This window comes from Pelophylax lessonae (assembly GCF_965119305.1).
Source record: "Pelophylax lessonae genome assembly, chromosome: 8".
Lineage (NCBI taxonomy): Eukaryota > Metazoa > Chordata > Amphibia > Anura > Ranidae > Pelophylax > Pelophylax lessonae.
The window spans coordinates 13,867,526-13,890,400 of NC_138775.1; the positions used below are offsets into that span (position 1 = coordinate 13,867,526).

At 47.8% G+C, this 22,875-nt stretch overlaps 1 protein-coding gene across 1 annotated transcript in view; it reads right to left on the reverse strand.

Moving 5' to 3' along the window:
• Window positions 1-5,641: 5,641 nt before the first annotated feature.
• Window positions 5,642-22,875, reverse strand: part of MBD4 (methyl-CpG binding domain 4, DNA glycosylase) — a 25,286-nt gene continuing 8,052 nt past the window's right edge. Inside the window, exons 4-7 of the mRNA XM_082265623.1 lie at window positions 13,484-13,618; window positions 11,571-11,720; window positions 7,223-7,326; window positions 5,642-5,909 (exon numbers count right to left, since the gene is read on the reverse strand). Coding sequence (XP_082121749.1) covers window positions 5,832-5,909; window positions 7,223-7,326; window positions 11,571-11,720; window positions 13,484-13,618 — 467 coding nt within the window. The 3' untranslated portion in view covers window positions 5,642-5,831. The remainder of the gene's footprint in view (window positions 5,910-7,222; window positions 7,327-11,570; window positions 11,721-13,483; window positions 13,619-22,875) is intronic.

Below are 22,875 nucleotides of genomic sequence, written 5' to 3' on the forward strand. Positions count from 1 at the left end.
GGCTTCTTGTTGTCTGGTTACCACGGTGACAGCCCCGCCCACACAGCACTGATTGGATAAGACTTACGTTCACATTTATCCAAATCACGTTCACCCCTGACCTCCACCTACCCAGAGGCTAAAGCTGGATACACACTATACAACTTTTGTTGTTTGATTTCCTTTAACCACTTTACCACCGGAGGATTTTCCTGCTTTACGTCCAGGCCACTTTTTGCAACTTGGCACTGTGCAATTTTAACTGACAATTGCGCAGTCATGCAACGCCGTACCCAAACAAAATTTACGTCCTTTTTTTCCCACAAACAGAGCTTCCTTTTGGTGGTATTTGATCACCTCTGCGATTTTCATTTTTTGCGATATTAATAAAAAAAGAGCGAAAATTTTGAAAAAATAACAATATTTTTCTACTTTGACTGTTAAAAAATATCCAATATATTCAATTTTTGTCATATATTTAGGCCAAAATGTATTTAGCTACATGTCTTTGACAAAAAAATTCTCAATGAGCGTATTTTTAACCGCTTTAAGACTGGAAAAATTTACCCCATTCCTGACCAGGCCATATTTTGCGATTCGGCACTGTGTTATTTTAACGGACAATTGCGCGGTCGTGCAACGCAGTACCCAAATTAAATTTATGTTTTTTTTCCCCCATAAATAGAGCTTTGTTTTGGTGGTATTTGATCACCTGTGCGATTTTTACTTTTTGCGCTATAAACAAAAAAAGAGCGACAATTTTGAAAAAATAACAAAATTTTTCACATTTTTTTATATGAAATTCCCCCCCAAAAAATGTAAAAATCAGAATTTTTTAACATTTTAGGCCAATTTGTTTTCTGCTACATATTTTTGCTAAAAAAAATTGCAATAAGCATATTTTGATTGGTTTGCGCAAAAGTTATCGCGTCTACTAACTACGGGAAAGATTTATGTCATTTTTATTGCTTTTTTTTTTACTAGTAATGGCGGCAATCTGCAACTTTTAGCGGGACTGCGACATTGCGGCGGACAGATCGGAACCCTAACTGACATTTTTGACACTTTTGGCGGGACCAGTGACATTACTACAGTAATCAGTGCTAAAAATATGCAGTTACTGTAATAATGACACTGCCAGGGAAGGGGTTAACACCGTGGGTGATCAAGGGGTTAAACGTGTACCCAGGGGAGTGATTCTAACTGTATGGGGGAGGGACTTGTGAAATGATCACAGAGACCTGTGATCCTATATAGAAGGATCACAGGCGCTCTGTGATCATTCCAGGGAGAAGAACGGTCAGATGTGTTTACAACAGCCGAACGTTCTTCTCTCTCAGCGGGGAGCGATCGCAGGTGTCAGGCGGTAATCTGAGCCCCCTGCCCCGTGCATCGGGGTCCCCGCTGCCAAGTAGGGGTGGGAGCATGCTGCTGGCAGTGCGCGCTCGCCCCCTAGCTGCAGGCGAGCGACCGACGTATCAATGAGAGAGAGAGAGAAAAAGAGGAAGGGAGGAAGAGAGAAAGGGTAGAAAAGAGGAGAAGAGGCCATATCTACCCTAGGAATGAGCCATGAAATTGGGATTTTTTAAAAAAAAAATATGAAGCAGAATACACATTGGCCTATGTTCCTTGCGGTCCACGAGCGAGGTGTGCGTTCCACCAGGGCCTCGAACGGAAGTACCTGTTCCTGTGTGGGCCCCACACTTCCATCTGCCCCCGCTGCTGGACGGCTGAGGGCTTTGGAGCCACAAGGTCAGGAACGGACCCCCTAGTGATGCTATTTGCCCATTTTTTTTACGATTATCGTGTAAGTTTTTTTTTTTTTCAAATATAAACTTTATTGAAACACGAAGCGGTAACCACAAAATAACTTACAACAATTCAGACAGGGCAATACAAAATGTCTTCAAGACAAAAGGTAATGGCAATGCCACACTATGTATGGACAGAAGTGGCGGCCCGTCCATTGGGGTCGCAGGGGCGTCGCCCGCCCTATCCATGCATCCGACCCCCTAATCTACATGCAGAGCGCCGGACGCATGGATTCCAATGGGGTTTTTTTTTTTTTTGAAGCATGTGATTAGAGCCAGAGGCTCTAATAGGCTTCAAAAAAGGGTGGGCTCGGGGCGCAGAGCACTGCGTCCTGAGCCCACCCAGTTGTGTGACAATAGCAAATGGATATTCGCTATTGTCACACTGAATCTCCTCCCTCCTGAGACCCGTGTCCCGACTGGCCGAAAGGAGAAGGCATGCTATTGGCCGAGGAGGAGGAGAAAGGAGATGCAGGGGAAGCCACCGCTGTTGCCTGCCTGCCCTCCGCGTCAGTTCAGGGTGAGTGAACCGGCGACGGGGGGGTGCCATGGTGTGCGGCTGGAGCTGGTGTGGTTGGGGGGGGACAGGGGGTATGGTGTGGTCCATCTGCCGCCCTCCTTCCCCCCCCGCCCCCGGGCCATGGAGCACCAGCCGCCACTGATGCACAGTCACTGCCTCTTGGCACTTGGGAATTTCATAGAAAGAAGGAAGAAAAAATAATGGGTGACGGAATGCTGTCACCCTCTTAGGTTATGGAAGAGAAGGAAAGAAGAGAGAAGGGGGGGGGGGAGATGGAGAGGAAATGAGAAAAAAAAAGGGGGGGAAGGGGTGTGAGGAGCCGGAGCAGTGGAGGAGCAGACGGGCTGTCACATCCAGTAGGGCCTGTGAGGGGGGGGGGGCTTATGTCCCAAGTATAGCCACTCCCTCCACTGATTATCGTGTATGTTTTCACTCTTCATATGCCAATAAATGATTGTTTGTGCTGCACTTAGAGGCGCCCTCTTTCTTTTCTTATGCTTACTAGTTGGAGTTGCTTCTACTCTTCAGAAGAGCTGCCCGGGTGCCATCACTCATCCATCACAGAGGACTCATTTCCCTAATAGAAGTGCCCTATGATTCTTCTTATTGCCCATTCTAATGCAGGTTTCAAAGCTGGAAGGAGCAGCGAGGGATCGCTGGAAGGAGCAGCGAGGGATCGCTGGAAGGAGCAGCGAGGGATCGCTGGAAGGAGCAGCGAGGGAATCGCTGGAAGGAGCAGCGAGGGATCGCTGGAAGGAGCAGCGAGGGATCGCTGGAAGGAGCAGCGAGGGATCGCTGGAAGGAGCAGCGAAGGATCGCTGGAAGGAGCAGCGAGGGATCGCTGGAAGGAGCAGCGAGGGATCGCTGGAAGGGGCAGCGAGGGATCGCTGGAAGGAGCAGCGAGGGATCGCTGGAGGGAGCAGCGAGGGATCGCAGGAAGGAGCAGCGAGGGATCGCAGGAAGGGCGAGTAGAAGGCTTTACTACTACACCTAGACAATCTGAATATTCCAAATCGCGGCAAAACGTGGGAACCGTTTGCCATGCCATTACTTCTTAATGGCACCCCAATCGCGCCGATATCTTGGTGTGACAAATCGCGCTGCAAACGCGGCAAGTTGCAACACATGATGCTGTTGCCCAAAAGAAGCTCCCGCTCCATTTTGACAACAGCGGCAAATTGGGGTGCCATTAACCACTTCTGGACCGGAAGGTTTTTTCCCCCTTAATGACCAGCCCATATTTTGCGATTCGGCACTGAGTTACTTTAACTGACAATTGCGCGGTCGTGCGACACTGTACCCAAATAAAATTGATGTCCTTTTTTTCCCATAAATAGAGCTTTCTTTTGGTGGTATTTGATCACCTGTGCGATTTTTATTTTTTGCGCTATAAACAAAAAAATTGCGACAATTCTGAAAAAAAAAATGATATATATATATTTTTTTTTTTCACTTTCTGCTATACAACATTTCCAAAAATAAAAATAAAAATTTAAAATCTGATTTTTTCATCCTCTTAGGCCAATTTGTTTTCTGCTACATATTTTTGGTAAATAAAATTCCAATAAGTGTATATTGATTGGTTTGCGCACAAGTTATCGCATCTACAAACTAGGGGAAAGATTTATGTCTTTTTTTTACTAGTAATGGTGGCAATCTGTGATTTTTAGCAGTACTGCGACATTGCGGCGGACAGATCGGACCCCTAACTGACATTTATGACACTTTTGGGGGGGACCAGTGACATTACTACAGTAATCAGTGCTAAAAAAATGCACTGTTACTGTAATAATGACATTGGCAGGGAAGGGGTTAACACCAGTGGCGATCAAAGGGTTAAATGTGTCCCTAGGGGCTTTCTAACTGTATGGGGGATGGACTTGTGGAATCAACACAGAGATCTGTGTTCCTAAATAGGAGGATCACAGGTGCTCTGTGTCTATTCCAGAGATAACGATCTGCTGTGTTTTTTAACCACTTGCCGACTGCCTAACGCCGATCTACGTCGGCGGTCAGCCCCTCACAGGCAAAGTGACGTAGGTCTACGTCACTAGCTTGTGAGGGTTTAGGGAGCGAGCGCGCGCCCCCGGAGGCGCGCTCCCACTCCCGCGCGGTCACGAACCCCCCCGCGCGTGTGACCGGCGGACCCGATGTCCGCCGGTCACTCGGCGATCGTCGGGGGAGAGGGAGAAAGGCAGGCAGCTTGTGTGAACAAGCTGCTTGTCATTCTCCCCTGTGTATGACAGATGATCATACGGTTCTACTATGTAGAACCGTTGATCACTGTTCATACACTAGTAGCCACAGCCAATCACAGTTAGAATCACGCCCCTAGGGACACACATAGCCCCGCCCTTTCAAAAAAAGTTAACCCCTTCACTGCCAGTGTATTTTTACAGTAACAGTGCATATGTATAGCACTGATTACTGTAGAAATGTCACTGGTAACCCCAAAAGTGTCAAAAATGTCAGTCAAGGGTCCGATCTGTCCGCCGCAATGTCGCAGTACCGCAAAAAAAAAAAATCGCAGATCGCCGCCATGTCGCGTTAAAAAAAAAAAACAACAAAAATGACAAAAATCATTCCCTTTGTTAGTAAACGCGATAACTTTTGCGCAAACCAATCAAAATACGCTTTTTGCGATTTTTTTTACCAAACATAGGTAGCATAAAACAATTGGAAAATGTTAAAAAATTTAGATTTTTACATTTTTTTGGGGGGGGAATTTCATATAAAAAAATGTGAAAAATATTGTTATTTTTTGCAAAATTTACGCTCTTTTTTTGTTTATAGCGCATGATCAAAAAATCGCACAGGTGATCAAATACCACCAAAAGAAAGCTCTGTTTGTGGGAAAAAAAGGACGCCAAATTTGTTTAGATACAGCGTCACACGACCGCGCAATTGTCAGTTAAAGTCACGCAGTGCCGAATCGCAAAATACCCCCTGGTCAGGAAGGGGGTAAAATCTTCCGGGGCTTAAGTGGTTAATAGAGTGCCTTTTTATAAGGTGACAGTGTCTCTTTAACCCCTTCCCTCGAGCTGAATGCAGTAAGGAGTTGGCATTATTCTGTGCAGCCACATCACTGTGTTTTGCTGGGAGCACTGGGACCGCACTGTCACAGACAGCTCCCAATTCCATAGCAATGATTTGGAGCGGGGTACAGCAGGCTCCCAATCATGTGACCACTATGACAGCCAATCATATTGATCGGGAAGCCCAGGAAACGCTTCCAGTGTTTACAGTACTTACTGGGCTGTGCAGGAAGGGGTTAAGGGGGGGGGGGGTTCTCTTCCTCATTAACCAACTAAACAACTATACAGACCCATGATGATTTTATTATACAAAATACATTTTATTACTCAGATTTTACAGATTTAATTATAAAAATGTAGAATATTAAAATATATAAAGAAATTCCATGTAACAAAATAATTTATGTACAAAATATAAAAATGGTGAAATACAAAAAAGTTACAAAAGACAAGACAAGCGCCCGCTGGACGCACAGCGACAATTCTTTATCCCAGACCAAGTCTGTCCTTGTTCTCCCAGAGCCAGTCATGGTACTTATTCAGCTTGTGGTCCTCTGGCTGTACCTGAAAAAACAGAATTAAATAACAAGTTTAATGTTAATGTAATGATAGTATATAGTCTTTTTAACCCCTTCAAGCCAAAGCCTTTTTCTGATTGTTGTTGTTTACAAGTTTAAATCAGTATTTTTTGCTAGAAAATTACTTACTAGAAAATGGCAGTCATTGCAATATTTTATGTCACACATAAAATTGCATTTATCGCAAATAATGTGTGACATAAAATATTGCAACGACCGCCATTTTATTCTCTAGGGTCTCTGCTAAAAAAAATAAAGTTTGGGGGTTCTAAGTAATTTTCTAGCAAAAAATACTGATAAGTTATAATCAGTGTTTTTTACTAGATCCAAGACCCGATCAAAGCCAATTGTGGCTTTGTTCGGGTCTCCGGCCAGCCGGCAGACGTTGCCGGCTGGTTGCTTGGGCCTCCTGGTGGGACGTGGGGGGACCCGGGCGAGCCGCGGAAGACAGCGGGAGGAGGGAGAAGTCCCCTCCCGCTGCTTGTAATAACAGCCGAGCTGCTGATTAGCCGCATTAGTTGTTATCAAATGAAAGTCAACCGTCCGCTCTAAAAAATTATATCGGTGTGATGTCTCTAGCTGCAGGCATCACGCCGGGTACAACCCCCCCCTGAAGCCGAGGCCGCAGATTTGCGCTGCGTCGGCGTAAAGGGGGTTGACCACTTCAGATTGACGATTTTACCCCCTTCATGACCTGGGCATTTTTTGCGATTATAGACAGACACAAAGAGGAAGTGGGCTGTATAAGGTATTTACTGGCAGAAATAAAATGCTTTACCATCCAAAGTTAAACCAACAAAGGCAGAGGATTTAATAGATGGAAAAATGACAAAATGACTGAAGGTCCGCTGTAAGTGGTTATAATAACCCCTGTTGACCCTGCCACTAAAGTGTTTGTTCAGACACTTCCTATTATCCGGTGACAACACTATGTCCCTGTCGCTCAGTTGTGCACCTGCGTTGTCATTCTTTCGCATGGGCTTCCAATAGAGATTACAAGTGGCTGCTTCAACACACATTATGCAAGCATGGGCCACTGTTGTCACCATCGGTGAACCCAATCTGAGAAATGCCATGCCAACATTACTGGAGTACATGTAGACATGATGTGGCAGCAAAGAGGCTGTAGGAGATCGGCAGCATTGAGATGAAAGTGTGAAAAAAAAAAAAAAAAGGTGAAAACTGGGTTTTTTTTTTTTTTAAATAAAAATACGATACCCGGTGTTTTAGCAAACTAAGCTAATTCAATATGGATTTCCATCTACTTTAGACTGATATATGGGATGTCCTTCAATATACCTCTTTCCACTCATTCACACAGAAGATTCGGTAAGAATCGTTTCCATACTTTCCAATTCCATGGAGTTCAATCGGATAACGCCACTTTTTTGTGAGATACTCTTCTGCAGAACAAAAGAGAGCGCAATCATTCAAGGACAAGGACAGTCAGGCTAGGGAGGAAAAGGGCCAAGGAAAGTCAGGCTAAGAAGGAAAGGGGCCAAGGACAGTCAGGCTAGGAAGGAAAGGGGCCAGGGACAGTCAGGCTAGGGAGGAAAAGGGCCAAGGAAAGTCAGGCTAAGAAGGAAAGGGGCCAAGGACAGTCAGTCTAGGGAGGAAAGGGGCCAGGGACAGTCAGTCTAGGGAGGAAAGGGGCCAAGGACAGTCAGTCTAGGCAGGAAAGGGGCCAAGGACAGTCAGGCTAGGCAGGAAAGGGGCCAGGGACAGTCAGGCTAGGCAGGAAAGGGGCCAGGGACAGTCAGACTAGGGAGGAAAAGGGCCAAGGAAAGTCAGGCTAAGAAGGAAAGGGGCCAAGGACAGTCAGGCTAGGGAGGAAAGGGACCAAGGACAGTCAGGCTAGGGAGGAAAGGGGCCAAGGACAGTCAGGCTAGGGAGGAAAGGGGCCAAGGACAGTCAGGAAAGGGGCCAAGGACAGTCAGGCTAGGGAGGAAAGGGGCCAAGGACAGTCAGGTTGGGGGAGGAAAGGGGCCATGGACAGTCAGGCTGGGGGAGGAAAGGGGCCAAGGACAGTCAGGCTAGGGAGGAAAGGGGCAAGGGACAGTCAGGCTAGGGAGGAAAGGGGCCAGGGACAGTCAGGCTAGGGAGGAAAGGGGCCAGGGACAGTCAGGCTAGGGATGGAAGGGGCAAGGGACAGTCAGGCTGGGGGAGGAAAGGGGCCAAGGACAGTCAGCCTATGGAGGAAAGGGGCCAGGGACAGTCAGGCTAGGAATGAAAGGGGCCAAGGACAGTCAGGCTAGGGAGGAAAGGGGCCAAGGACAGTCAGGCTAGGGATGAAAGGGGCCAGGGACAGTCAGGCTAGGGATGAAAGGGGCCAGGGACAGTCAGGCTAGGGATGAAAGGGGCCAGGGACAGTCAGGCTAGGGATGAAAGGGGCCAGGGACAGTCAGGCTGGGGGAGGAAAGGGGCCAAGGAAAGTCAGGCTGGGGGAGGAAAGGGGCAAGGGACAGTCAGGCTAGGGAGGAAAGGGGCCAGGGACAGTCAGGCTAGGGAGGAAAGGGGCCAAGGCAATCAGGCTAGGGAGGAAAGGGGCCAGGGACAGTCAGGCTAGGGAGGAAAGGGGCCAAGGACAGTCAGGCTAGGCAGGAAAGGGGCCAAGGACAGTCAGGCTAGGAAGGAAAAGGACCAAGGACAGTCAGGCTAAGAAGGAAAGGGGCCAAGGACAGTCAGGCTAGGGAGGAAAGGGGCCAGGGACAGTCAGGCTAGGGAGAAATAGGGCCAGGGACAGTCAGGCTTTGGAGGAAAGGGGCCAAGGACAGTCAGGCTAGGCAGGAAAGGGGCCAAGGACAGTCCGGCTAGGGAGGAAAGGGGCCAAGGACAGTCAGGCTAGGGAGGAAAGGGGCCAAGGACAGTCAGGCTAGGGAGTAAATGGGCCAAGGACAGTCAGGCTAGGGAGTAAATGGGCCAAGGAAAGTCAGGCTAGGGAGGAAAGGGGCCAAGGACAGTCAGGCTAGGGAGGAAAGGGGCCAGGGACAGTCAGGCTTGGGAGGAAAGGGGCCAAGGACAGTCAGGCTAGGCAGGAAAGGGGCCAAGGACAGTCAGGCTAGGGAGAAAAGGGGCCAAGGACAGTCAGGCTAGGGAGGAAAGGGGCCAGGGACAGTCAGGCTAGGGAGGAAAGGGGCGAAAGGGGCCAAGGACAGTCAGGATAGGGAGGAAAGGGGCCAGGGACAGTCAGGCTAGGGATGGAAGGGGCAAGGGACAGTCAGGCTGGGGGAGGAAAGGGGCCAAGGACAGTCAGGCTATGGAGGAAAGGGGCCAGGGACAGTCAGGCTATGGCGGAAAGGGGCCAGGGACAGTCAGGCTAGGAATGAAAGGGGCCAAGGACAGTCAGGCTAGGGAGGAAAGGGGCCAGGGACAGTCAGGCTAGGGATGAAAGGGGCCAGGGACAGTCAGGCTAGGGATGAAAGGGGCCAGGGACAGTCAGGCTAGGGATGAAAGGAGCCAGGGACAGTCAGGCTGGGGGAGGAAAGGGGCCAAGGAAAGTCAGGCTGGGGGAGGAAAGGGGCAAGGGACAGTCAGGCTAGGGAGGAAAGGGGCCAGGGACAGTCAGGCTAGGGAGGAAAGGGGCCAAGGCAATCAGGCTAGGGAGGAAAGGGGCCAGGGACAGTCAGGCTAGGGAGGAAAGGGGCCAAGGACAGTCAGGCTAGGCAGGAAAGGGGCCAGGGACAGTCAGGCTAGGGAGGAAAAGGACCAAGGACAGTCAGGCTAAGAAGGAAAGGGGCCAAGGACAGTCAGGCTAGGGAGGAAAGGGGCCAGGGACAGTCAGGCTAGGGAGAAATAGGGCCAGGGACAGTCAGGCTTTGGAGGAAAGGGGCCAAGGACAGTCAGGCTAGGCAGGAAAGGGGCCAAGGACAGTCAGGCTAGGCAGGAAAGGGGCCAAGGACAGTCAAGCTAGGGAGGAAAGGGGCCAAGGACAGTCAGGCTAGGGAGTAAATGGGCCAAGGACAGTCAGGCTAGGGAGTAAATGGGCCAAGGACAGTCAGGCTAGGGAGGAAAGGGGCCAAGGACAGTCAGGCTAGGGAGGAAAGGGGCCAGGGACAGTCAGGCTTGGGAGGAAAGGGGCCAAGGACAGTCAGGCTAGGCAGGAAAGGGGCCAAGGACAGTCAGGCTAGGGAGGAAAGGGGCCAGGGACAGTCAGGCTAGGGAGGAAAGGGGCCAAGGACAGTCAGGCTAGGAAGGACAGGGGCCAAGTACAGTCAGGCTAGAGAGGAAAGGGGCCAAGGACAGTCAGGCTAGAGAGGAAAGGGGCCAAGGACAGTCAGGCTAGGGAGGAAAGGGGCCAAGGACAGTGAGGCTAGGGAGGAAAGGGGCCAAGGACAGTGAGGCTAGGGAGGAAAGGGGCCAAGGACAGTCAGGCTAGGGAGGAAAGGGGCCAAGGACAGTCAGGCTAGGGAGGAAAGGGGCCAAGGACAGTCAGGCTAGGGATAAAAGGGGCCAAGGACAGTCAGGCTAGGGAGGAAAGGGGCCAGGGACAGTCAGGCTAGGGAGGAAAGGGGCCAAGGACAGTCAGGCTAGGAAGGACAGGGGCCAAGGACAGTCAGGCTAGAGAGGAAAGGGGCCAAGGACAGTCAGGCTAGGAAGGAAAGGGGCCAAGGACAGTCAGTCTAGGAAGGAAAGGGGCCAAGGACAGTCAGGCTAGGGAGGAAAGGGGCCAAGGACAGTGAGGCTAGGGAGGAAAGGGGCCAAGGACAGTCAGGCTAGGGAGGAAAGGGGCCAAGGACAGTCAGGCTAGGGAGGAAAGGGGCCAAGGACAGTCAGGCTAGGGATAAAAGGGGCCAAGGACAGTCAGGCTAGGGATAAAAGGGGCCAAGGACAGTCAGGCTAGGGATAAAAGGGGCCAAGGACAGTCAGGCTAGGGATAAAAGGGGCCAAGGACAGTCAGGCTAGGGATAAAAGGGGCCAAGGACAGTCAGGCTAGGGAGGAAAGGGGCCAAGGACAATCAGGCTAGGGAGGAAAGGGGCCAAGGACAGTCAGGCTAGGAAGGAAAGGGGCCAAGGACAGTCAGGCTAGGAAGGAAAGGGGCAAAGGACAGTCAGATTAGGGAGGAAAGGGGCCAGGGACAGTAAGGCAAAGAAGGAAAGGGGCCAAGGACAGTGAGGCTAAGAAGGAAAGGGGCCAAGGACAGTGAGGCTAAGAAGGAAAGGGGCCAAGGACAGTCAGGCTAGGAAGGAAAGGGGCCAAGGACAGTCAGGCTAGGAAGGAAAGGGGCCAAGGACAGTCAGGCTAGGAAGGAAAGTGGCCAAGGACAGTCAGGCTAGGGAGGAAAGGGGCCAAGGACAGTCAGGCTAAGAAGGAAAGGGGCCAGGGACAGTCAGTCTAGGGAGGAAAGGGGCCAGGGACAGTCAGTCTAGGGAGGAAAGGGGCCAAGGACAGTCAGGCTAGGGAGGAAAGGGGCCAAGGACAGTCAGGCTAAGAAGGAAAGGGGCCAAGGACAGTCAGGCTAGGGAAGAAAGGGGCAAAGGACAGTCAGGCTAGGGAGGAAAGGGGCCAAGGACAGTCAGGCTGGGGAGGAGAGAACTAAATAATGCTGGACGTCCTCCAGCCAGGAAATATGAGGTGGGCTCAATCTGAAGCATGGGCTCTTGTGCCTCTGACCCCCACCCCCTCCTTGTACCCAGGCTGCATGCATACCAGAGAACCTCACAATGGTTTTTGCTCGTAGTTCATAGAGTCCCAGAGGCTGCAGCATGTCCGCCATGCCCTTCCAGTCCGCCATCCGGGCGACTTCCGCACTGGGGTACTTTTCCAGGAAGCTCCACAGGACTGGAATCGCCATCTTCCCTGTAGATGTCAATAGAGTTAAAGCTGAAACAACGTTGAATGTAATCAGTTTAGGGACCTGACTTAGTCTTGGCATCAACTTCTTGTATGCCCATGTACAGCAGAGATCAGACTGGGAGAGGGAGGGGCAGGACTGAGACATAATCAGGTGTGGGGAATTTGGGTGAATTCACACTGCTACAAAGACCTGCTGGGGCGCTTTACTGCTCTGGCAGCTCTCTGCTGCCGGCTACAGTGGGGGCCGAGTGGTCCGCAAATCAGCGCATCACATGGCTCCCTTTTTTGTTTTTTGTACAAACTTTATATATATGTGTATGAAGTGTCATTTCTTCAGTGCTGTCACATGAAAAGATATAATAAAATATTTACAAAAATGTGAGGGGTGTACTCACTTTTGTGAGATACTGTATATATACACCTAAACTTTGATGATTAACATCAAGAGGAGACATTGTTTACAATTTTTTTTATCTTAAGCCAATATTTAGGAAACAGAAGAAGTGTATAATTATATGTATAGAAGTATCACCTGCTTCCAAAGTGTACAAACAGATACTCTTTAAAGTAAAATTGAAGCATTAGCTCAAATTCTAAATTATAGTTGGAGCGTCTCTCTTTATTATAATCCCACAATCAGCTCCAGTGTTGTCATGGAAAACACACATCTCCGGACATCCCTTTAAATGTGTAAGTATTCATAGGGACGGAACACCTAGTGCAGAAAACCTCAGGGCATAGCTGGGGATGCCACATTCTATTCCATGACTTTAAGATTTGGTGTTAAAGCATTATGCAACAAGAGAGGTTGGTTGCTAGGTGTTGTGTAAAGGTGCAGGAATTGTGGTGATCTGAGGTATGAAGGTGCAGGAATTGGGGTGATCTGAGGTGTGAAGGTGCAGAAATTGGGGTGATCTGAGGTATGAAGGTGCAGGAATTGGGGTGATCTGAGCTGTGAAGGTGAAGGAATTGGGGTGATCTGAGGTGTGAAGGTGCAGGAATTGGGGTGATCTGAGGTATGAAGGTGCAGGAATTGGGGTGATCTGAGGTATGAAGGTGCAGGAATTGGGCTGATCTGAGGTGTGAAGGTGCAGGAATTGGGGTGATCTGAGGTATGAAGGTGCAGGAATTGGGGTGATCTGAGCTGTGAAGGTGAAGGAATTGGGGTGATCTGAGGTGTGAAGGTGCAGGAATTGGGGTGATCTGAGGTATGAAGGTGCAGGAATTGGGGCGATCTGAGGTGTGAAGGTGCAGGAATTGGGGCTGATCTGAGGTGTGAAGGTGCAGGAATTGGGGTGATCTGAGGTATGAAGGTGCAGGAATTGGGGTGATCTGAGGTATGAAGGTACAGGAATTGGGGTGATCTGAGGTGTGAAGGTGCAGGAATTGGGGTGATCTGAGGTATGAAGGTGCAGGAATTGGGGTGATCTGAGGTATGAAGGTGCAGGAATTGGGGTGATCTGAGGTATGAAGGTGCAGGAATTGGGGTGATCTGAGCTGTGAAGGTGCAGGAATTGGGGTGATCTGAGCTGTGAAGGTGCAGGAATTGGGGTGATCTGAGGTATGAAGGTGCAGGAATTGGGGTGATCTGAGGTATGAAGGTACAGGAATTGGGGTGATCTGAGGTGTGAAGGTGCAGGAATTGGGGTGATCTGAGGTATGAAGGTGCAGGAATTGGGGTGATCTGAGCTGTGAAGGTACAGGAATTGGGGCGATCTGAGGGGTGATGGACTTGAGACGCAAACAAATCCAGTGTTTTAACTCACCGGAGGTCTTATTCAGGAAGATGGTGGCAATGAGAAGCTTCCATGGGTCGTGGAAAAGCGTTTCTTGAACCAAATTAAAGGGCGAGCGAGGAGGTGTCCATTTGGAGAAAGCTTTTCGTCTTGGAGGATCCGGAGCTGCAAAAAGAGAACAAAATACATCAGTAAAACCCCAAAAAAACGGTCACATGACATTTCTCTTTGCACTGAACTGAGAAAGTGTGATAATGAGAAAACGATCAAAATCTGCAAAATGACAAAATTGTCCACCTACCGCCCTCCAGGACCAGGACCCGGTCCTATCATTCACACCCACACAGTCGCACTGTCCTCTGCATTTACAGGGAGTTCATTGTATTTTTTATTTTCTTTTAATATTGGAATGTTAGCAGTCTAAGGCCGGCCATACATGGGTCGAATTTCGAAAGAATTTTCTTTCGAAAATCCTATCTAAGAATTTTCGTTCCAATTTCGCACCAATAGTGGGCCGCAGCTGATTTTCGTGCGGTCATCAAATTTGGGCATGTTGGAAATTTTTGGAAAAAGGAACGATTTTCTAATCAATGATGGGAGAATCATGCGAAAAATAAAATCAAAAAAGAAATGCGCATGACTGCAAGAAAAGGAAATTCCTGGAAAGAAAAGAAGATTCCCAGGCCACGAAAATTATTTTCTGTAGCAATATGAGGTGAAATTGAAGGCTTGGTCAGTCGTATTTTGAAATCAATGGTGGCGCCATTTTCCCCCTTAATGACCAGGCCATTTTTTGGGGATTTGGCACTGCATTATTTTAACTAACAATTGTGCGGTCGTGCGACGCTGTACCCAAATAAAATTGATGTCCTTTTTTTTTTTCCACAAACAGAGCTTTCTTTTAGTGGTATTTGTTAACCTCTGCAATTTTTATTTTTTGTGCTATAAACCAAAAATGACCAACAATTCTGAAAGAAAAACAATATATTTAACTTTCTGCTATATAACATTCCCCCCCCCCCCCCCCCCCACAAAAAAAACCCTTTTAAGCCAATTTGTATTCTGCTACATATTTTTGGTAAAAAAAAATCCCAATAAGCGTATTTTGATTGGTTTGCGCAAAAGTTATCGCATCTACAAACTAGGGGAAAAATTGATGTCATTTTTATCTATTTTTCTTTTTTTACTAGTAATGGCAGCGATCAGCGATTTTTAGCGGGACTGCGACAGATTGGACCCCCTGACATCTTTGACATTTTTGGGGGGACCAGTGACATACAGTACTACAGTAATCAGTGCTACAAATATGCACTGTTACTGTAATAATGACACTGGCAGGGAAGGGGTTAACTCAGGGGCGATCAAAGGGTTAAGTGCGAGCCTAGGGGGTGTTTTCTAACTGAGGGGGAGGGACTTGTGGAATCAATACAGAGACCTGTGATCCTAAATAGGAGGAACACAGGCTCTCGGTGTTCATTCCAGAGAGAACAACGGTCTGCTGTGCTTGCAACAGCCGACCGTCATTCTCTCTCAGCGGGGAGCGATCACAGGCGCCCGGTGGCAATCACGGCTGCCGGTCCTGTGGATCGGCTGCCCCGCTTCCTAATGGGGGGCGGAGCGCGCGCCTCTGGGTACAGGTACGGCGATTGGCGCAGCCAAGCTAGCCTGCCACAGTATATCTGCGGCGGGCAGTCGACAAGTAAGTTAAGAAGTAAAGGGCCTGCATTTAAGAATTGCGGCGATTCCGCCTGAGATTGAAATCAGCGGTGAATGGAGCCTAAAGGGGATGGGTGTTTGTGTGGAGGGGAGGGGGGGGCTTGGTCTTTTTATAGGATGCCTTTTTATAAGGGGACAGTGTCTCTTTAACTGTGGGGTATTGTCAAGAGGAAGATGAGAGATACCAGACCCAACAATGCAGAGGAGCTGAAGGCCGATATCAAAGCAACCTGGGCTTCCATAACCCCTCAGCAGTGCCACAGGCTGATCGCCTCCATGCCACGCAGCATTGATGCAGTAATTCATGCAAAAGGAGCCCCGACCAAGTACTGAGTGCATCCTATACTGTACATGGACAGACTTTTCACTAAGCCAACATTTCTGTATAATTTTTATTTATTTTTTTCATTGGTCTTATGTAATATTTTAATTTTCTAAGACACTGAATTTTGGGCATTTACTGGCTGTAAGACAATCATCAAAATTAAAAATAAAAAAAGAAATGCTTGAAATATATCAGTCTGTGTGTAACACATCTTTATAAAATACAATTAATATAATAAAATTCACGTTTTGAATAGCATTACCAAAATAAATTATGTATCTTACAAAAGTGAGTACACCCCTCACATTTGTTGTAAATAATTTATTCTATCTTTTCATGTGACAACACTGAAGAAATGACACTTTGCTACAATGTAAAGTAGTGAGTGTACAGCTTGTATAACAGTGTAAATTTGCAGTCCCCTCAAAATAACTCAACACACAGCCATTAATGTCTAAACCGCTGGCAACAAAAGTGAGTACACCCCTAAGTGACAATGTCAAAATTGGGCCCAATTAGCCATTTTCCCTCCCCGGTGTCATGTGACTCGTTAGTGTTACAAGGTCTCAGGTGTGAAATGGGGAGCAGGTGCGTTCAATTTGGTGTTATCGCTCTCACTGTCTCATACTGGTCACAAGTTTAACATCGCACCTCATGGCAAAGAACTCTCTGAGGATCTGAAAAAAAGAATTGTTGCTCTACATGAAGATGGCCTAAGCTATAAGAAGATTGCCAAGACCCTGAAACTGAGCTGCAGCACGGAGGCCAAGCCCATACAGCAGTTTACCAGGACAGCTTCCAAATTGGGCCCAAAGTGTCAATATTTTGTGTGGCCACCATTATTTTCCAGCACTGCCTTAACCCTCTTGGGCATGGAGTTCACCAGAGCTTCACAGGTTACCACCACTGGAGTCCTCTTCCACTCCTCCATGATGACATCATGGAGCTGGTGGATGTTCGAGACCTTGCGCTCCTCCACCTTCCGTTAATTTATTTTGGTGTATATATACACACGCATACACACATACAGTATATTTCTTTATTTAGGATTTTAGGAATTTATTTTATTGCACATCTTAGACGACCATCTGAACTTCTACATTAACCACTGCCATGCGAGAAATGGCAATCTTCAACATGAAATTATTAGGGAAGCACCGATACGGGCAAAATAGCTGGATCGGGGGATCGGTAAAATTAACAGATCCACGGGCCGATCCGGTTTTGCTCTTTATAGCTTGTGAGGGAACAGAGAACAGCTGTCAAAGAAAAAAAAAAAAAGAGCCTCCTGCAAATGCCTTTCAACTCTCCCAGTTAAGTAAACACAATGCATACAATGTATCTTTTCGTTCCGTCTGCGGAGGAGGGAAGTTTAACCTCTTAAAGACTAAACCCATGACATTTTAGATTTTGAATGCACAATGTTATAAGGTATCTGCCGATACCGATCCGGAAGTATTATTTTGTTATAAGCTCACAAAAAACAGTACTTCCGGATCGGACTCGGGATCGGCGATTTCACAAAGCAAAAAGATCGGTATCGGGACCAAAAAAGTCGGATCGGTGCATCCCTAGAAATTATGAGCCATCCCAAATGCAAACAAACACAAAAGAGAATTGTGTGAAAAATATTTTATTCTCTGCCTTTTTTACAGAAGTCAAAACTTTTAGCAAATACAATTTTTTTCTTAAAAAAAACACATAAAAGTTTACAGTAGCATTTTCTGATCAATCTATAAAAAAATAATGGTGACCTTTCTTCTAGTTTATTTGAATCTTGAATACTTGATTTCAGTGGCCTGCAGTGGGGGAAGGGTTAGAAGAGAATACAGAAGGTTGGCCTAGTTTGGCCAGTTTTTATGGGTGAGGAACTTTGCTCCTCAAAGGCAGAAGGACAACTGGCCTGGGAGCATAAAGTAGGAGTTAGGGGTGTGTTGGATCTGGGGGGTATTTGAACCTCAGAGGTTGACTGGTCAGGGAGATTGTGTTGATCTGGAGGCTGTGAGGGAGCTTGAACAAAATAAGGTGGTGGAGAATAGAGTTGGCGATAACAGGATTGACGGTTGTAAGGGTAAACATAGGGACGATGGGGTAGGGCATCTGATGACAGATAAGAAGTAATGAGATCAAGTATATCACGTCTCATGTCTACAACTCTATTCTCAGATACCTTATCTAGAAGGGGAACCAATGAGACTGCAAAATGGTACATTAGACTTTGTTCTGCCTGCCTCTGCTTCATGAATGTGTTAAGAGCCAACAGCAGTTGGTTCTCTACTTCGCGATGGCAACTTTGGTTTGAGGGACTACAAGAGGGCAGTGGTCTGGGTCTCCCTGATGGCTGTGATGTCAAAGGACCAGCCACTCCAGACTCTGCCTCTTGCGTTGCCTTAGCTGTTGTTACAGAGGTGGTGCTATCAGACACCATAGGGCTTAATGGACACAGCTGGTTATTTTCACTTGTTGTCTCTGCTTCATCAGGATCCACATGTGGCGGATCTTGCGCTTCTTCGACAAATTTGCTTTCCCGTCTGGAAAATAAATGTATTTCATAAAATGTAGCAATAGGGAGCCTCTCTCAAAATAGAGCAGACATTATAAACATAATAAAAAAAATGGGCATAACTCTAAACCAGGGGTCTCCAAACTTTCTAAAGAAAGTCCCAGTTTATTGTCCTTCCAACTTGAGGAGGGCGGAACTGGGGCCAGTGGGAGAAGAAAATGTCGTGGCATCAGTGGGAGTATATAATGCTCGATCATTGGCATTAGGGGGAGAAATGTTGCCCCATCGTTGGTGTTAGTGGGAGGAATAGTGGCCCAACGTTGGTATTAGGGGGAGGAAAAGTGCCCCATCATTGGTATTAGGGGGAGAAAAAGTACCCCATTATTGGTATCAATGGGAGGAATAGTGCCTTATCCTTGGTGTCAATGTGTCCCATCATTGGTGTTAGTGGGAGGAATAGTGGCCCAACGTTGATATTATAGGGAGGAAAAGTGCCCCATCATTGGTGTCAGTGGGAGGAATAGTGCTTCATCCTTGGTGTCAGTGGGAGGAATAGTGCCCCATCATTGGTATCAGTGGGAGGAATAGTGCCCCATTATTGGTGTCAGTAGGAGGAATAGAGCTTCATCCTTGGTGTCAGTGGGAGGAATAGTGTCCCATCATTGGTGTCAGTTGGAGGAATAGTGCCCCATCATTGGTGTTAGTGGGAGAAATAGTGCCCCATAGTTGGTATCAATAGGAGAAATAGTGCCCCATTTGTGGTATCAATGGGAGGAATAGTGCCCCATTGTCGGCGTCAGTGGCAAGAACTATGCCCCACTGTGGCAGACAGTGAAGGGATTAATGCCCCAAGAGCTGGATAAAAGCAAGGGTCACATTCGGCCCCCAGGCCACAGTTTGGAGACCACTGCTCTAAATGGTGCCTTAGAAGGTCCAGCTGATGAAAGTATTGGCATGGCACCTACCTGCTGGCTCTGGAATCACCCCTCTGCTCTTTTTTTATCCACTGTAGCTCTCTTCTGTAATTGTATTTCATTGTACACCATTGTGCCCTTAGAGTTTGCACTAAAAAAAATAAAGTACTATATGTCATCTTATTTCTTTGCAGGTTTGTGGCTAGTAGACATTCATATGAATCCACATATTTTAAATTCAGCTTGGGCAAATCAACAGTCTACTACACTGTTCAATCAATCTAAAATCGTATGGAAAATAGTCATGCCAGTTCCCACAAGATGGAAAAGGGATTGTTGCCCATTTCCTGGCAACACACTAAATTTCCCCAACTGCTTGGAAGCTATTGATGGGACAAGATGGTGATGCCACTGTATAGTGGAACAGAAAAATAATAAAACAAGGGAAAACCTTCAAGCCACCCTTAAAAAAGGAGTTGTATATGTAGAAGCCCTCTTTGTGGCTTACGTCAACACGTTTCGCATACATCACGTATGCTTCATCAGGACGTAAGTCGCAAAGAGGGCCCTGCGGTTCAACATGTGCTTCACCAGCTGCATGACGCCAGTTCCGCTACCCACGTGGATTGCACGCTAGCGGAGTAATGGAAAGTGAGAACACGCTACTACGCCCAAAACAGGCAACGCCCAAACAGTGAAAACTTTCTGCCGGCACGCCAACTACCTGCATGATTCATGAAGTCCTGGGGAGTAGAAGGAGGTTTATACTGTTCGGTGCTATGGATTGGTGAGAGCCTCAGGGCACCTTTGTTACTCCATCCCTCATGCATTTGATCTATCGGCTGCCTTTCAGTTCTACTGTGTTAACACAGCGGGTCAGTATATACCCCAACATCTGATCCTATAAACACTAGTACAGCACACCAAGAGACCGATTAGCTTCTATACCATAAGTCACCTGGACTTATTCATGCCCTATACATGGGCTGTCTATACATCATTACAGTTCAGGAATGTGGGCTATAGCCTACGTTTGTTGGCACTTAGAGACGAAAATCTCCATTGGAGGATATGTGTTCTCATGTTATTATAGACTTGGGACTGGGTCAACACTGATTTATCCAGCTTCAGCTCTGGGTCTGTGAAACTGGGCTCTGGTGAGCAGCATCATTAAACCGGGGAAATCCCACCATACTGAACTGGGGAGATTCGGCCCTGACTTGCAATCCCCGACTTTATGCTCCAGGGCTGGTTCACTTTGACTCTATAGGAGCCATTCAATCTGTGTGCTGGTGTTTTGTGTGTGTGTGTGTGTGTGTGGGGGGGGGGGGGGGGGGCATACTTGCTGCGGATAGTGTGACAACATTGTCCACTGGATTTTATTGAGGGTTCTGGGGTTTTTTGATCCTTATATTTTGATTGGTTAATTTTCAATAAAGCTATTTTTTTTTAATATATAGCAATGTAGGTTCTCCATATACAACTCCTTTTTTAAGGGTGGCTTGAAGGTTCTCCCTTGTTTTATTATTTTTCTGTTAAATTATTTCCAAGTTGTGGGGGTACCCCGTCCAATATTGGACGTATCGATGACATGATTTACCATATCAAATATTCCCACAGTTACTTTGTGTGTTAAGGCCACGGGGTTTTTATTTTATTTTCAAGTTTGGTTATCACTGTATAGTGGAAACCAAAAGCTTCAAAAACAAGTATTTCTCTGGGATATTACTGGCTCTGGTAGATTCAGACTACCGTTTTACCTACATTGAGGTGGGATCCTATGGCAGCAGCGGTGTTTCCACCATTTTTAACCATTCCAAACTTGGACAGCAGTTAAAAAAAAAGGAACTACGTATTTATCGGCGTATAACACGCACCTAAATTTTAAGAGAGAAATTACAGGAAAAAAGCTGAAATTTAAAATAAACAGCTTTGAACTCAAAACATTTTTTTTTAATCAAATGCAGTCTCACCAGTGCCCACGAATGCAGCCTCCTCATCAGTGCAGTGCCCACGAATGCAGCCTCGCCAGTGTAGTGTCCATCATTGTAGCCTCGCCAGCGCAGTGCCCATAGTTGCAGCCTTGCCAGCGCAGTGCCAGTAATTGCGGCCTCACCAGCGCAGTGCCCATAGTTGCAGCCTTGCCAGCGCAGTGTCCATCATTGTAGCCTCGCCAGCGTAGTGTCCATCATTGCAGCCTCGCCAGCATAGTGTCCATCATTGCAGCCTCGCCAGCGTAGTGTCCATCATTGCAGCCTCGCCAGCGTAGTGTCCATCATTGCAGCCTCGCCAGCGTAGTGTCCATCATTGCAGCCTCGCCAGCGTAGTGTCCATCATTGTAGCCTCGCCAGCGTAGTGTCCATCATTGTAGCCTCGCCAGCACAGTGCCCATCATTGTAGCCTCGCCAGCGCAGTGCCCATAGTTGCAGCCTTGCCAGCGCAGTGCCAGTAATTGCAGCCTCCCCAGTGCAGTGCCCATAGTTGCAGCCTCGCCAGCGCAGTGCCCATAGTTGCAGCCTCGCCAACGCAGTGCCCATAGTTGCAGCCTCGCCAGCGCAGTGCCCATAGTTGCAGCCTCGCCAGCGCAGTGCCAGCAATTTCAGCCTCGCCAGAGCAGTGCCAGTAATTGCAGCCTCGCCAGCGCCATTGATTCTATCTGGATCACTTTTTAAAAAGTCCAGGAAGCAGCGCCGAAAGGTAGAAGGAGGCGGGCGGGGCCGAGGAGAAGGAAGGACGCATGCGCTGTCATCGGAAGTCCCCGGCGCCTATGATAGACATCGGCATAGGAGGCGGGACTTCTGATGACAGAGCGTCCTTCCTTCTCCTCTGCCCCTTCTACCTCTCGGCGCTGCTTCCTGGACTTTTTTTTTTTTCATATCGGCTTATAACATGCACTACTTCTTTTTTCCTCCATTTTTAAGAGGAAAAAGTGCGCGTTATACGCCGATAAATACGGTAAATATTCCTGCTGGCAGATCCTGACCTTTTGCACATTTTGATTAGTATCACATATCTGGTTAGAGGCCAACATGATGAGGGGGATTCCCTTACATCTCTGCTTCAAACCTCCCTGGAAATGGTGACAGGGAGTAAAAGAGCACAAAGTGGCATGGGTGATGAGAGTCCAGTCCATAGGTGATCACTTCTGGTAAGTAACTTGGCAAAGAGGTAAACTTGTAGATTACTGAGGAGATCACTGGACAACTGAGGGAAGAAGCCTCAGAGCCGCAGACTGGAACAGCTGACAGAGGCATTAGAACCCACGGCAGGCTGGAGGCAAAGTCCAAGGCGACCAGTGGTTGACTGTGCAGAAGGCAGGTATCGGCAGGACAGAAGGCAGAGACGGGATCCAGAGACAAGCTGAGGTCAGCAATGGGTAGGCAGCAGGATCATGGTCACGAAGCAAGCCAAAGTCAGCAACGGGTAATCAGCAGGATCGTGGTCAAGAAGCAAGTCGAGGTCAGCAATGAGTAGACCAATGAGCCAGGGTTAAAATCAAGCCAGGTTGGAACAGTACGTCACAGCAGGAAGGAATCCAAAGAAAAGCCAGGTCAGCAACAAGAAATCAGGAATAAATGCAGATTCAGGACACAGGGGACACCTGAAGATCATCCAGCAACCTCCTGTACCAGCATTCTTCTTTAAATTGGAAGTAAAGGCTAGATATAAAACTGCCTAAAGCGAAACTACACTGCATGTGAGCACTACAAACTGAAAACGCTATTAATTAATAGTTAATATTCAAAGAAAAGTCCCACCCATCCATGTCTGCATGCTTTATATTGTTGAGAAATCACTTTGAAAAACACCCCCCTAGCATTTCTGGCCCTGGCCATCTTGAGTAAGGGCAAATGATTCAAATAGCATTTACTTACTGGAATCCATCTGCCCTTAGCTCAGGCATGACCACAGGCGGGTGTGCCTAGCTGAGAAAAACCCTCCCCCCTCCTGAAGACTCCTGGGA